The 14,010-nt window shown below is 41.0% G+C and overlaps 1 protein-coding gene across 14 annotated transcripts in view; it reads left to right on the forward strand.

The window, feature by feature from the left end:
* Nucleotides 1-14,010, forward strand: part of ablim2 (actin binding LIM protein family, member 2) — a 101,157-nt gene that overhangs the window by 84,383 nt on the left and 2,764 nt on the right. For 10 of the 14 annotated variants that reach the window (XM_046065948.1, XM_046065947.1, XM_046065952.1 and 7 more), the window contains 7 exons: nucleotides 2,271-2,324; nucleotides 6,634-6,671; nucleotides 6,846-6,954; nucleotides 7,043-7,101; nucleotides 9,046-9,106; nucleotides 11,943-11,950; nucleotides 12,071-12,151. In XM_046065948.1, coding sequence (XP_045921904.1) covers nucleotides 2,271-2,324; nucleotides 6,634-6,671; nucleotides 6,846-6,954; nucleotides 7,043-7,101; nucleotides 9,046-9,106; nucleotides 11,943-11,950; nucleotides 12,071-12,151 — 410 coding nt within the window. The remainder of the gene's footprint in view (nucleotides 1-2,270; nucleotides 2,325-6,633; nucleotides 6,672-6,845; nucleotides 6,955-7,042; nucleotides 7,102-9,045; nucleotides 9,107-11,942; nucleotides 11,951-12,070; nucleotides 12,152-14,010) is intronic. The other 4 variants (XM_046065954.1, XM_046065960.1, XM_046065959.1 and 1 more) reach the window with 1 other exon arrangement.

Genomic DNA, 14,010 nt, shown 5'->3' on the forward strand with positions numbered 1-14,010 from the left:
CTCCTGTTACATTTTTCTTACTGCAATATGCTATTAATACAAACAATAGCACTTACTGTATCCGATTCAAATAAAAAGCCTTGTGGCGAATTCTTTCTATGCCCAACACACCCAAAGCTGCACAACAAGTTATGCATTCACCACTCTGCTTGCTCGGAGGTCTATTCTAGTCTGTTCACATTCTATTCACACATCAGAGCACATGAATCACATTCATGCAATTTAAGCTCTGAATTCTGTATGCAAATGTCTTCCCTGCAACAACGGCAAGTGTGGAAGAACGTACTGCTGTGAAGTTACTTGGATATAAGTTTCAAGTTGGACGACAGATGTCTGTTGAATATCCAACTGAAAACTAGCTTTACTGCGGTGCTAAGCGTTACTGAGTATTACCATAAAGTGAGGAATTTGCGACACAGCGAAATTTTTGGTTCTCCCTGAGAGGTTCCCTAGACATACATTACATAGAACATATTGACACCCAGGCTATTAATGAAGAAATCAACACTTGGTCGAACACCCCCACTCCCTATTCTATTTTAGTTTATCTGAATTCTTTTTATTATTTTGTTTTTTTATTTTCCCTCTCCTCTGTCCTGGTATGTGTGTGTGTGTGTGTGTGTGTGTGTGTGTGTGTGTGTGAATGAGACTCCTGTCTAGGAAGGTGAGGGAGAGGGACCACGAAGTGCTGTGGGTGGGAGCGGGCTGGAGTGGGGTTTGTAATACATAACCACAGAACACCATTAGCAATACTGCCATTTGTTTAGATTATTCATTTCTGTGCAAAAACCAATAGAGATTAAAATGAAGTGGCTTCAGTGGACAGAATCCCTTATAGAATCCTATAGGAGCTGCGCAAGTCTATTTGAGAAAATATGGCACGTTCCTGGGAAGAAGAAGCAGAGTAAACATCTTATCATGCCAGGCACATAGTGAACATCTGTGTGGTCATAAAAATACTGTGCAACATACCACTGGATAACATTTGCATAGGTGACCGAAGCAAAATCTGGCTTTCTGTACATGACTTGTACAAGAGGTCTGGACTACTGTGAATTTGTTCGTACCCTAAGCGAAAATTCTACGAAAAAGTACGAGGAAATTTACAAATGGGTTGCCATGAATCACTGATTTGTGAAAGACTGGATCTGATGGACTGAGTGGTTCTTGCATGAGGCCCAATGTCTGTACTTTATAGCGTAACAGCTGACTTATTGCCTTTGGCTTATGGATTGGAGTCTGTATATCTCTAAGACTCTTGTATTCTCAGTGTCCCTTCTGTTAGCAAATTTCAAAGCAGTTTATTTTTGACACAGCAGTGATCTGACATGAGATTGCATCACTTAGAATTACATTTACTCTACATATGGGCAGGAGTTGACATTAAACAGTGTGTCATCCATTACTTTCAGTCTCCCACAGAGGCAAATCAACCTAATCCAACATATTGTTCCCATTGACAATTACACTGTCAGTCATGCAGAGGGGAAAATACCCTCCCATGTTGGAAGCAGGTTAAGTGGAAAAAACAGCCAACGATTATCCACTTAATGGCTTTCATAGTCATCATCCTTATTGCTTTAATATGGATATTGTTTCAGATGCTGGCAGGCACTGAAACAAGCCAGGGAAATAACCCAGATGGGTTGTTGTATTGTGAGTCATGTTTCTGCTGTGGTTTAATGTGTGACAGTTGTTACTAAGTATCTCTGTCAGAGGCCTGTCTGGGTCCACTGACACTAAAATGGATTAGCTCAGCTTTAGGGAAAAACACTCTGTCCCCATTATCCTCCAGAGGCACTTCATCGAGCAGTTAACTTTCTTTTTTCTCTATTGTTGTGATGTTTATATTATTAACGGAGGTGCCCTTTTTGATTTAATTTGAAACTCTCTAAAGACCGCTAGTACAAGTAGACTGTTGGATGCCTGGGGACCATGTGCGGTTTCTGATATTATTCTTTGAGTGTCACTGAATTGTTCTGCATCATATAACCTCCCCTTCAACAAATACCAATAAATTGACATATTCTGAATATGTTGCATGAATAATATTAAAAGTGCTGATGTTTCTGATGTGCCATAATAAAAATGACAAATGTCTTGTGTTGAATCAAGCAATACTGCAACCCCCCCTTTTGCTTCTTCAAAATATCTCATCCCTCAATAACTGCTAACTCATGCTTCTTTTTCTCCATTCTCTCCCTTTCTTTCTCTCCCTCCCATGTTGGCTTCTTCCATTTTCTTTCCTCTGCGCCTGTTCCCATCTTCAGAGACTATGGTCAAAGATAATATCTATAGAAAACCCCCCATCTACAAACAGCATGGTACAGTCTACTTTAGCCCTTCTTTCTCTGGTCTGGTCTCTGCACGATGTGTTGCATGTCGCCTGTCAGTCATCTCCTCATCCGTTTATCCCAGTTCTCCACCTTCCCCTAAGGCCTGCACTCGTAGACTTCGGAGATTTAGATGCAAAGGGCTGGTGTAAGGGTACAGCGCCCATTCTGTGTTATAAAATCAAGTGCAGAACCTATCATTCTTCAACATTTGGATGGCGGGCAATGTTGTGACAAAATGAACCGAAAAGAATGCTTAATTTTGCAACCCAAAGGATTTGATGACAGAAAGCAGACCACTGGCCGCTGATGACCTACATTCCATGAATGCTCTTCTCACACTCCCGGTTTGAGTAATACATCTCTGAGATGGAGTTATTACCAGACAAAAAAATACTACACCATCAGTCCGATATCCTTAAGTATTACATATTGAACAATTGTGTAGCGCAGGATTTTCATCCAGTGCCAGTGCAGAAAGTAGTAGGCCTTTTATGTAGAGAACTAGAAAGTAAGGGAGGTGGTGTGGAGGTCAGCTAAGTGGTTGGCCAAGTAGCGCAGCAGGCTTTCATGATCAACATTTAATGTTCTTTTTTTTTTTCCCTAAGATTTTTTTGGGGGCATTTTTATTGGATAGGACGGTGGCAGACAGGAAGCAGCGAGAGAGAGGGGTATGACATGCAGTCCCTGGCCGGACCGGGCAGCCACAGAGATGCCACAATTTTCTCTTTTTCAAAACTCTAAATATGATCTCAGCTATTGTTTTAGTTACCTAAAGGCATCAGCTTCAAACAGAGTGCTGAAGCTGAATGTTGAACACGATTGAAAGGTTCAACCTCTAGAGGGCAGTGCTGAGGGAGTTTTCGGCAATACCTGATAAAATTTTAGATTTCTGTTTGACATTAACTAGAAGGAAGAGATTGGTTTAAATCTCAGAAACAAAGTCTGTATAATTAGGTTTCATCTATAATAAACATTGCCCCAAATTTCAATATCTGATTTGACATTTCAACAAGGCAACATATTGATTATTCATTTTAAAAATGGGACTGATTGCTGGAATTGGGGCCCTTGGGTATTTATTTGCTCACCCCGTCCATGCATGTCTGCACTCATCTCACCAGCTCATTTGTTGGTTTTAGTGGTGATGCTGTGACTGTGTGTCCACTGTGCGTGGTTGGGTACATGATTCACTTTGTTTAGTGGCATTAGTGTTGTACTGATCACTGTTTCAATCACTGTCTCTCCCCTCACCATTGTTTGTGTGTCTACTTTACGGTGTACATTTTTCACTACAGTTGCTCGTAAGCTATATGTGCACGATGGGGTCACTCAAAAACACATTGACAGGAATCCAAGGAACGTTTGTCACCTCTATCACACAAGAAAGTCTTCATTTTGATCAAATATGACATGTAAATCAGCTGCATATGGGATAGTACTGCAGATTTATCATATTTAAGGTCTGTCAGCACCTTGATTGTACTCATTCAAGCAGACTTAAGTTCACAGACAAGGCCTGCCAAAAATCTTCCAAGCAAACACTGCTGCTAATGGTTTAACTTTGGAGCTGTGTAATGTGGCATTACGTTTGAATGGACTGCACTTACTTTTGAGGGAATTTGTCCCATTGGTCATGTTATATGATACATGATAGGAAGGCTGTCACCAAAGTTATCTAAATACCTCTGTCCAGTATACATGCTAATGGTTTAGCATGCAGTATGTTACATGAGCAAAGAGAACAAAGACAGTTAGTAATTTGTGCATACAAGTTGAATTAGATTATTCATTCAGGCATGCAACTTCCCACAACATAATGTTAAACAGTCCACATACTGTGTTTTGAAGGGATGGCAAATATAACTCATTATGCAAACAGGCAGTTTGAAGTATATCCATGTAAACTCCTGCAAAACTGCATTAAATCCAAGCTGTGGTTTAGATTCATTTCCTTGCGTGACAACCTGAAAACACAGTTTAATTTGCACTGTATTAGCCGACACAGCTAGCCAGTAACGCTGAAACAATGTCCAATGTAGCTTTACAACTGTATAAAAAAGATGTTGAAGGGGAAATGGCAACTGTAGTTATTATTATTTTAATAAAAAATTAGAGCGAGAACATACACTATCAATATGAAGGGATGAATTCATTGTTTGTACACTAAACATGGCTTCCAGCCTCCTAGCTGCTTGCTAACTGACCTGGGGTGCGTTTCCCAAAAGGATCGTAGCTAACTACGGTAGCAACTTCCTTGGTTGGTAACTTACATGGTACGAACAATCGTTAAGCGATGCAGGTGTTCCCTAAAACCGTAGTTCCGACAAATGTGCGCACCAACTGTCGTTAAGTTGCATAGTTCAAACCACAGCTCCTGATCTGTGGTTAGAAGCTTAGTTCACGGTGACTACGTCACAGATGGTGGATGTAATGTGTTTTAAGCAGGGAATGTTAATAATCCTAATAGTTAGATAATCCTGCTGTACAAACATATTTAAGATGAAGATATTTTTAAATGTAGTTGTAAAAGTTCTTTTATATTTGTATTTGTCGGGTCATGTGTAGGGCTGCATTGTTTCAGTACTAAGTAGCCTATCTGTAGAGTAGACCATCTACAAACAGCAGGTGTTTTTCCTCACAGATTACCCATCTGTTCACAATAACTTGATTTAATATTAGTCACCAGTTCAAAGGTTAAAGGACAAAACGGAGAATGTAAAGACAAGACTTTTATTATTACCTTTGTGTATACATTTCCGGGCCTTTGAGGAAGATGGTTGTTCTCTAGTCTTCATTACAAACAGAAATATAAAAAGGGACAGTATACAATCCATGAAAGTAATGTAATGAATAAATCCCTGAGAGTTTTCGTTGCCTTTATAACAAAGATAAATCACAGGATTTGAACCCGCGTCTGTCTCAATAGAGAACACACAAGCTCAGAAATTTATCGCACTGAGCTATGCTCAAGACTTTGGTGTTGTTTAAGGCCACAAGATTCATAATAGTGTTAAAGTGTTGGAACGAAGATACTATGTATGATGATATATGTTATTTATATTGTTGATTTCATTAATACTATTGTTGATTTTCTTTTTATTGCCGGCACGACTATGATATGAAAAGCCTATATAATAAATTTTGGTCACAACTGACATATTTAGGCAGAATATGACAACGTTTTGTGAGTTTCATGCTGTGAAATCGTAGTTTGAACTACATTGGTTCAAACTAAGTTAGTTCAAACCACGGTGGTACCAACAAAGTACAACAGTTTCAGGAAACAGTCGTACTTCAGGTGTTTGTTAGTTTAACGATGCATCGTACCAAGATAGTTCTATGCTTCCTTCCGTGGTTGTACGGGAAACGCACCCCAGAGTAGCTACAACAACCTGATTGATTGGTCATTAAAATCAATCGTGGGGTGTTGATTTTGGACAAAATCGATCAATGGATATTCTTTGTATTTTGCACATTTAAAGAGGGTCGTGTTCTGTTGACGTCCCTTACAGACAAAACAAATTAAGTTGTTAGTGCACAGAATTTAAAGACTTTAATAATTGCATTATTATTATTATTATTGTTATTATTATTATATAGCATAATTTGGAGAGCTAAAGGACATGAAATGACAAGGCGAAAAGTCAAGGCTTATTGTATTATTAGAGGCTGCCATGCTGGTTGCACCCCACAGTATCAGACAGAACAAACAGAAAACTGAGAATTTTACTATATAATTTTACATTTTTACATTTAGAGACACATCACCCTTAAGCTGAGGATACAAAGAGCAACTTTTAGAGCAATGGTGCTGGGCAATGTTGCTGTCAATGGTAATGAGTAAAGATTACTACTACTACTACTAAAGATACAGACTTATCCTCTGGTGATCATGATTATTCAGAGCATATTTAATGTGTCATGGATCAAAAGGTTTGTCAAAGAGAAGCCATGTGTTCAGATCATTTACAGTCACCCTCACGGCACCATGGATTTCCTTACCAAATGTTGTGTAGCTGTTCAGGGATCTTGCTCCGGTGACTGATGAGACTCCCAAAAAGTCAGTGCAGCCATGCAAGTACAGAGTTGAGACAAATGTTAGTGGTTGCCATCCATCCTGTTTTACTGTGCAGTTACACAGTGCACGAGAAGCTCATTGTAGAGGCCATCTGCAGCTGATGATGTCATGGTCCAGGGGAAATTTACTGCAGCGTTAATAGTGCAGTACGGTGGAGCTGAGAGGCACATGACCCAGCACAATAACTGTGATATCCTGTAACATCTGACTGTTTTACAGCTTCTAGAACATCCTGGCAGGATGGGGAGGATAGTAAGGTGGGTCTGTGTGTATATGTCTGTCCATATCTGTCTCTTTTCAAGTCATTTTCTTAAACTTTGCAAATACTGTACATCCATTTACTAACTGACTAACTCATACTTTGCCATCATCCATTGCATCCTTCCATCTTTCTTGTCTCTGTCTCTGTCGCTCTCTCAATCTCTGTGCAGAGGACCAGTTGGATGATGTTAAAGAGTGAAATAGATGGACAGATGGGTCCAGAAGACCTGGATCCCCGCAAGTCTACCTGCAGTCTGCCCACTGACACCTCCCAGCCTAGTGAGTAGTCAACCACCTGGTGTAGGTGACATGAACACAACAGTATTTAAAGTATAAAATAAGCAAGAAATGTTTTATCTCTCTGCAGATTTCCCCTACAGTAAGTCTGCATCCTTACCTGGATACGGACGGAACGGCATCCACAAGGTGAGCTGCAATGACTGTGAGCGAGCGTAGAAGTATTAGGACCATAGACTGTATGAAGAAGTGGACATAGTCACCGTGACGTCACCCGTTGGTTTGGGGACTTCTGTTTTGAAGCCTTGAGTTTGGCAGTTTGCCGCTATTGTACATTTTTTGCAACCAGGCACCGGGCGTGACCATATTTGGGCGAGACGGTGGCGTTAGCAAGCTTGGTTAGCTAGGTGCAACAGGGATGCTCATTTTTGCTAGCAAAAAACAGGCTTAAAACAAAACATACATCCCGGAAAAATGAACAGCCAACTCCTGATAAGCTTGTTCAATGGTGCTGGTTAAATTTACACAGTGCTGTGGATACGAGTCACTCTCGCCTGATTGACAGGACTGGTAGTGACTTGTCAATGACAAGGTAGCCACGCCCTAAAGCATACCCATCTTTATCATCTATTTTCCTCTAAATGGGACCATAATTTACTAAATGAACATCCTGCTGTGTTGAAGAAGACTTGAAACTAGCGACCAGAGAGAGAGAGACCATAAACTCATTATGAAAGTGTTTACTGAGGGAATCAGCTGAGAAGTAGGGTCATTTTAGCATTATTTCTAATGGAACTAAACTTCTTTTTGCAACCAGAGGCGTTGCCCCCTGCTGGCCATTAGAAAGACTTCAGGTTTAAGTTACTTCCGCATTGGGTTTAACCATCAAAACAATCCATAGTGCTTCCTGTAACTTAGTTCTGTGTCAAGTCAGGAAAGGAGAAAAAATTTAAAGAAATCCTGGATAATCCTATATAAATATTGTAATGCACCAATTATTGCCAAAGTCAGAAATAACTCAGTGAAAGCCACAATGTGAATCTGAAAATGTTTGATGTTCCCAGTGGTAATATGAAAAATAAAACATGGCGTTGATACCCGACCGCCCTCACTCTCCTCTCCCGTCTGATCTCCTCCTGGTCAAAGCCGCTGTAAATCACCTTAAAGACCGGACAGTAGTTGCATTTTAGACCACTAGGTATTGGTGTTTCTTATCCAAGCTCTATCGCCCCCTGAGTTACAGCAGCAGTCTTATCAAATCAACACCTCCCTCCCCCACACAGCTTCCTACCCTCTACTAATCAACACAGGAAACTCAGAGTAGCATTTAAGCTCATTTTAAAATCCAACCTCCCAAAGGTCTTCTCTCACAGTTTGGGTATCGGATTACGCAGGGGTCAGTCAGTACCATTCACTCCACACGGGCAGGGCTCCGGTTTATTATGAGGACACTGGGGTATTTAGTCTATCATCCACTGATATTGCTGCTCACCCTCTGTGTTTGTTGATGGATAGAGGACAGGCAGACAAAACAGAGCAGAGAAGGAAATGAAAGCTCAGGAGCCACGACGGATTCGTGGTATATTAAACTATTTTTCACTTGCTGATATTCCTAGTTAGTGTTGTTGACATGGTGGATTTAGTGTGCTGGCAGACGAATGAAGGGATTTCTTTCTAATAAATGTTGAGCTATGTAACAGTATACAATATACAGTATATTTTTATGCAAGCACATTGCTCACACACAGAATGACAGAGTGCTCAATCTCTATTTGAAGTCCAAATGAAATAATTGATGATGGTAAATGACATTCCTTGAGTCTACACATACACTTATTGGGTCTTTTAGTTTAACTGATTTGAATTTTAACTACATATAGCTGTCCTCTGGCCTAAAAAACATCACTTCTTCCTTCTCCTTTTAGTCGAAGTTTTAGTCTCTCCTAATTAAGTGATGCAAGCTTATTCCCTCACAGCCTGAAAAAATGTGAGCAAATCCAGGGCAGACGCAGTGACTAAACAGCTTTCAGATGACCCCTGGCTTTGATAAAGACCAGCAATGTTCTTGGCGGTGTGGACGGGATATCTGAATGATGGTCTAACTGCTCTACGGTTATATGTGTGTTCGTATAGGCTGCTGAGATGGTGGAGGATGAAGTGGACCCGGACTCCCAGAGCTGGGGAGGCATGAGAGGTGAGAGTGAAAATAAATGAGCGCTGCTTATCTCCTGCTCCTTGTTGTGTTCCTCGGCATGTTTGCTGGTTTGCAGGCTTTTTCCGGTGTTGCACTGTTGATGTGCATGAGCTAAATGCCTAAAATACATACAGAGTAGTCTGTAGATATTTGGACAGTAAGGGCCCGATTTACTAACATCCAGAATAAAGAGTACTAAATTTCGTGTGCATTCAAAAATATTGCACGTGCAATTTTACTACCTGTTATGGGTGATTTACTAAGAATTATTGCGTAGATGACAACAGGAGCAAACACAATGGAGGTGGCCGTATTTAAATGAGGGGTTTTCATGTTTTAATGGTTTCCGGCATAAAGTCGGGAGGGAAAGCAGCCACTGCGTAAAAACCTTGGTTTGTTTCATTCAGTGCGTCCCAAGTATGTGGAAATAGTCTGTACCTGCCCATCCTGCCTGAGATAGAAGTACTTGGGACAGCACACCTGACAAACTGCTTTGGAAAACCCCAGCAGAAACAACTACAGTATGCTGGAATGAACCAGACGCGAGGAAATGCCAGCAGATTGTGCTTCATCCAGCCAGAGGGAATAATCATCGACCATCCGCACCGTGCCCGGTCGCTCCGTGATCTCCTGTCCCTGAACGCCCCAACGCCCGATTCCCTCTCAGATACCTACAGTGGGTTGTGTCGCTATTACGACCGGCGCGCTGTGAACAGTTGGTGATCGTTCCCTCTGGCTGGATGAATTTTACGGATGATCTGTGCACTACTGCAGCTGGGGGCTCTCCGCAGCGCTACGCAACTTTCTACATTCTTCCATCTCACAGAGAAAAGAAGTCAGGTTGAAACGGAATGTGCTTTATTGGCATGAATGTATTGCCAAAGCTAAAGGAAAATACAAAAAACAATTCATATAGCCCATCGAATAAGTAAAATAAAATAATTTTATTTCTATATATTGGATATAGAATAATATTATCTTGTTAATTTCTCTACGTCTTCTTTTCTTCTGGCAATGATAACAGAAGCCATCTCTGCGCAACACTTGGTGGTTTGCACCTTCCTTTCAAATGTATTAAATACAGATGCTGTTGCGCTCACATGAAACTGCTTTTAGGCTTGGCCCTAAGACTTTCTTCTTGTTGTGGCTCTTCTCCAGCAGAGGTTACAGTTACAGCTCTAAGAGTGTTTGAAGGAGTTCACAGCGTAGCCATTTTTCGGACAGTTCAGGGAACAGTGAAATGCTAGTCACCTAACCTGAATCCAGTTGATTATGTGTTTCACTGCTGAAGACCAGATTGAACTCAAAAAGCCCCTGATACCAGCAGGAAGTGTTGATGGCTTCAGTCCAGGCCTGCCACGGCATCACCTGATGTCTGTGGGCCAATGACTGCTAAGGATTGCAACCGCATCATGACTTTGTTAAGTGACTTTCTATCCCCTAAATGTATCTTCGTCTGCAGCTTTGATAATAAAATAATTGTTTGAATCATTTTTCAAGTAAAAATGGAATGTAAATTCACTAGTTCTATCCTCTCAAATGTCAAGAATTATTGCTTTTGGTCTGTTTGACAGTAAACTGAATATCTTTGGGTTTTGGACTGTTGGTTGAACAAACAAGCAATTTCAATGAGTCATCTTGGGCTCTGGGACATCTCGTAGACCACAGGATTATTCATAAAAAGTTGATCTCATCCACTTATTTATTGTACATCGCCTGTTGAACATATTTAAATCAGGCTCCAGATCACATCAAGGAACCCAGGCAGCACTAATACAGCTCTTAAATGACATTCATCTGAACACTAATTCAGGTAGAACATCATTCTGTGGTGCAGCTTTCAATGCCTCTGGCCATAAAATACGTCATGGCAGACTGGAGGATTGGGTAGAATCAGTTACTATTGCACAGTCCTCCATTGGTTCAGATCTCCTCACCATAACTTGTGGTGTCCCCCGGGGTTTGATTCATGAGCCTCCACAGTATTATTCAGCCTGCATGTGCTCTCTCTGAGCCAACTCGTGCAGGCCAGTACAGCAAGTCCTCATCATGCATGCAAAACAATGCATAGTTACTGAATTCATCCAAAACTGACTCAGAATGTGAAATGTGTTTTCTTAATGAAATGCTACTCAGAGTTACTTTTTACGTGCACTGTCTTTGGCTTTTTTAATCAAATGACCAGATTGTTTTTTTGAGAGGATGATTCACCCACGAAGTTTCCTTCCAAGCCTCGGAAGTGCTCCAATGTCAGTCACCTGATGTTGTCCATGTAGAAAAAGCACATATTTGAACTTTTTCTTTACTTTAACATTTACTGAACCCCACCCTCAGACGACAGTATCAGCTAAAATCTTAAACTATAAAATGTGAAAAGGCCCGCGTCATCTTCTCCTTCAAGTGCAGATCTAAGGTCACTTCACAATCCCTGATTACATGACATGACGTGACATGCAGAGCCCTGCAGTTCTGGCTCCAGATCAGTTACTGGAGGTAACGACATAGAGAGGTGATGTCATTTTTCCAGCTGCAGAATTATTGGTGTGTGTGTGTGTGTGTGTGTGTGTGTGTGTACAGTCGAGGCTGTATCTTGGGCAAAGACTGGGTTGACAGGAAGCCAACCTCATAACGTGTGTGTGTGTGTGCAGAGCAACTGTTTATAAAGCTTTTGACGCATTGAAACCCAATATTTTTGTGGAGATTTGAGTCCACACGGTGTAATTTTTTTTCAAGCTCTATTATGGTAGTTTTCATAATAGGTCTGCTATTCAAATAAAAACTCATTGTTCCACCAGATTAATTCTCTTCTTCTCTCTCTTTTTTTCCTCCCTCTCAGAATACAAGGTAAGATTTTCCTCATTTCTTAACACTTTACAAATGATATATTGGCAGCTTTGTTTGGACTCTGGATTATAATTGTATTCCCTAATAAATCTCCCACAATGCTTACTTTGTGTGTGCCAGATCTACCCGTATGAAATTCTGGCAGTGACGCATAGAGTGAAAGTGAAGCTTCCCAGAGATGTAGATCGCACCAGACTGGAGGTGAGCTCTGATCTTCTCCCTGCTCTGTCGTTTCCCCCCCGCTTCTTCCCCTCGCTTAAAATCAGAATTATGCACTTTGGGGGAAGTAGCCAGGCAGCTAAGCCAAGCGGGATAAAAGTATCAGCCAAAGCTTAGAGAAGTGCTAACTCCAATTTTTGTGAAGGTGGATGAATGATTGCAATTTAGCTTCTTTTTTTTTTTAAAGAAATACTGTGTAGCCAAAAGTGTGCGATTAAGTATTTCATGATTTGGCTATAGGCCACCAAAGACCTCAGTAAGTGCTGTACAGGACAAGTCAGAGTTTTAACAGCTCAGAGTCAAACCAGACAAAACTTGTGGCCATTCAATCTAAAAAAAAAAAAAGAATGTAAGCGGAAAACTACAAAAGTTTGATATTTCCAATGTCCTCGCTGATCATGCCCCCGACTCCACGATCTACACTTTCGCACAAATGATGTTTTTAGACTCTGTAACGTCAACGTTGACTTTTCTTAAGTAAAACAAATACTAGTTAAATGAAACTAAATAAATGTATTAGGAGCAGGGCCTCTGGCAGTGTGCCGAAGTCTATGAATTGAATTTAGTAGGAGGAAAAAATTAGCTAAACAGAGTTAAATGCATAAGGAGGAAAAACACATTTTTCTGTGGCTGGTGAAACAATGTGTAAAGGGCTGAACTTGTGGACCGCTGAATTTCACACATTTTAAGGGGGCAGCTGCCATCAGAAACAGAGCAACACATTCACATTACTTGCCTTGGAGGTGTGTGGCGGCACCGGCCAACACCCCGCGTGTGGCCATTTGGAACAGCTAGAAAGATGTTTGTCTTTAGACATGGTCGGACATCACCTTGTACAACCTAGTTTGTTTGAAGCCTTTAGTTTAATGTTATATCATACAGTAGTGGTCTTTCAACTCTGAGGTATCAGCTTGGGTTCAGTCAGTGACTGGCCTACACAGAGCGCTGACCTCAACCCCATCCAACACCTTTGGGTGGGGGGAAGACTGGAGGCTGCAGATTAATGCCCGTGGTTTGGGAATGACATGTTCACCAATGACACACGGGTGTATTACTTCTGGCCATGTGGTGTAGTTTGCCGCAAGAAAACTCTTTAAGATCAAGCTGCGGCATTCTTAATAAAGTTAATAAACTGTGGGGTTGAATTAAATGTGAATATAATTGGCAGAGGTTTTGGTTTTAACTTTCTGATTTTGAGTCACATTACTTTCTTTTGCGCTGGGTCACGGCAAGTTCAACCCACATGCATGTCTTATAATAAAACAATTAGGCACAATTGGACTTAATGTCCCATAGTAACTCATTTCCTGCAGCTGTTATTCTTACACTACCCATTTACAGATTCAGAACGTTCATTAAGTTTGTTCAGCTGAGAACAGGAAATATTTTAGTCCGTAAAGAAGTTCCACATAGGATTTATAAAGTTGTGGTTTGTCTTGTGGTGCAGCACTGATGGTCCTCCTGTCCTCAGACGACGTTTCATGAACCTTTGTTTTCCAAAAACACCCCTTTAAAATATTTAAACCTTCAGTCACCCTAATAAGAGAACTCCCTGTCAGCCTTTCTGGGAATATTGTCCCAAGAGGAGTCGGGCCGTCGGGATATCGAGGTGTCACTGACGCAAGAGATCCCCTTTGTGGTCGGCATCACCAGACTGGAGCCAGATTGTCATGAGTGTCAATGTGTGTTTGTCAGAAAGAAATATTCCAACCTCGGTTTTACCCACCACTGTTCCCGATCCTTGACCCTGAAGTGATGTTGCTTTACCCAAACTAATCAGCGGCTAAAAAAAACTCAAACTCAGAGCCAAGACACTTCACCATGAGGCAATTCAACCACAT

This window comes from Micropterus dolomieu, linkage group LG12, assembly GCF_021292245.1.
Source record: "Micropterus dolomieu isolate WLL.071019.BEF.003 ecotype Adirondacks linkage group LG12, ASM2129224v1, whole genome shotgun sequence".
Lineage (NCBI taxonomy): Eukaryota > Metazoa > Chordata > Actinopteri > Centrarchiformes > Centrarchidae > Micropterus > Micropterus dolomieu.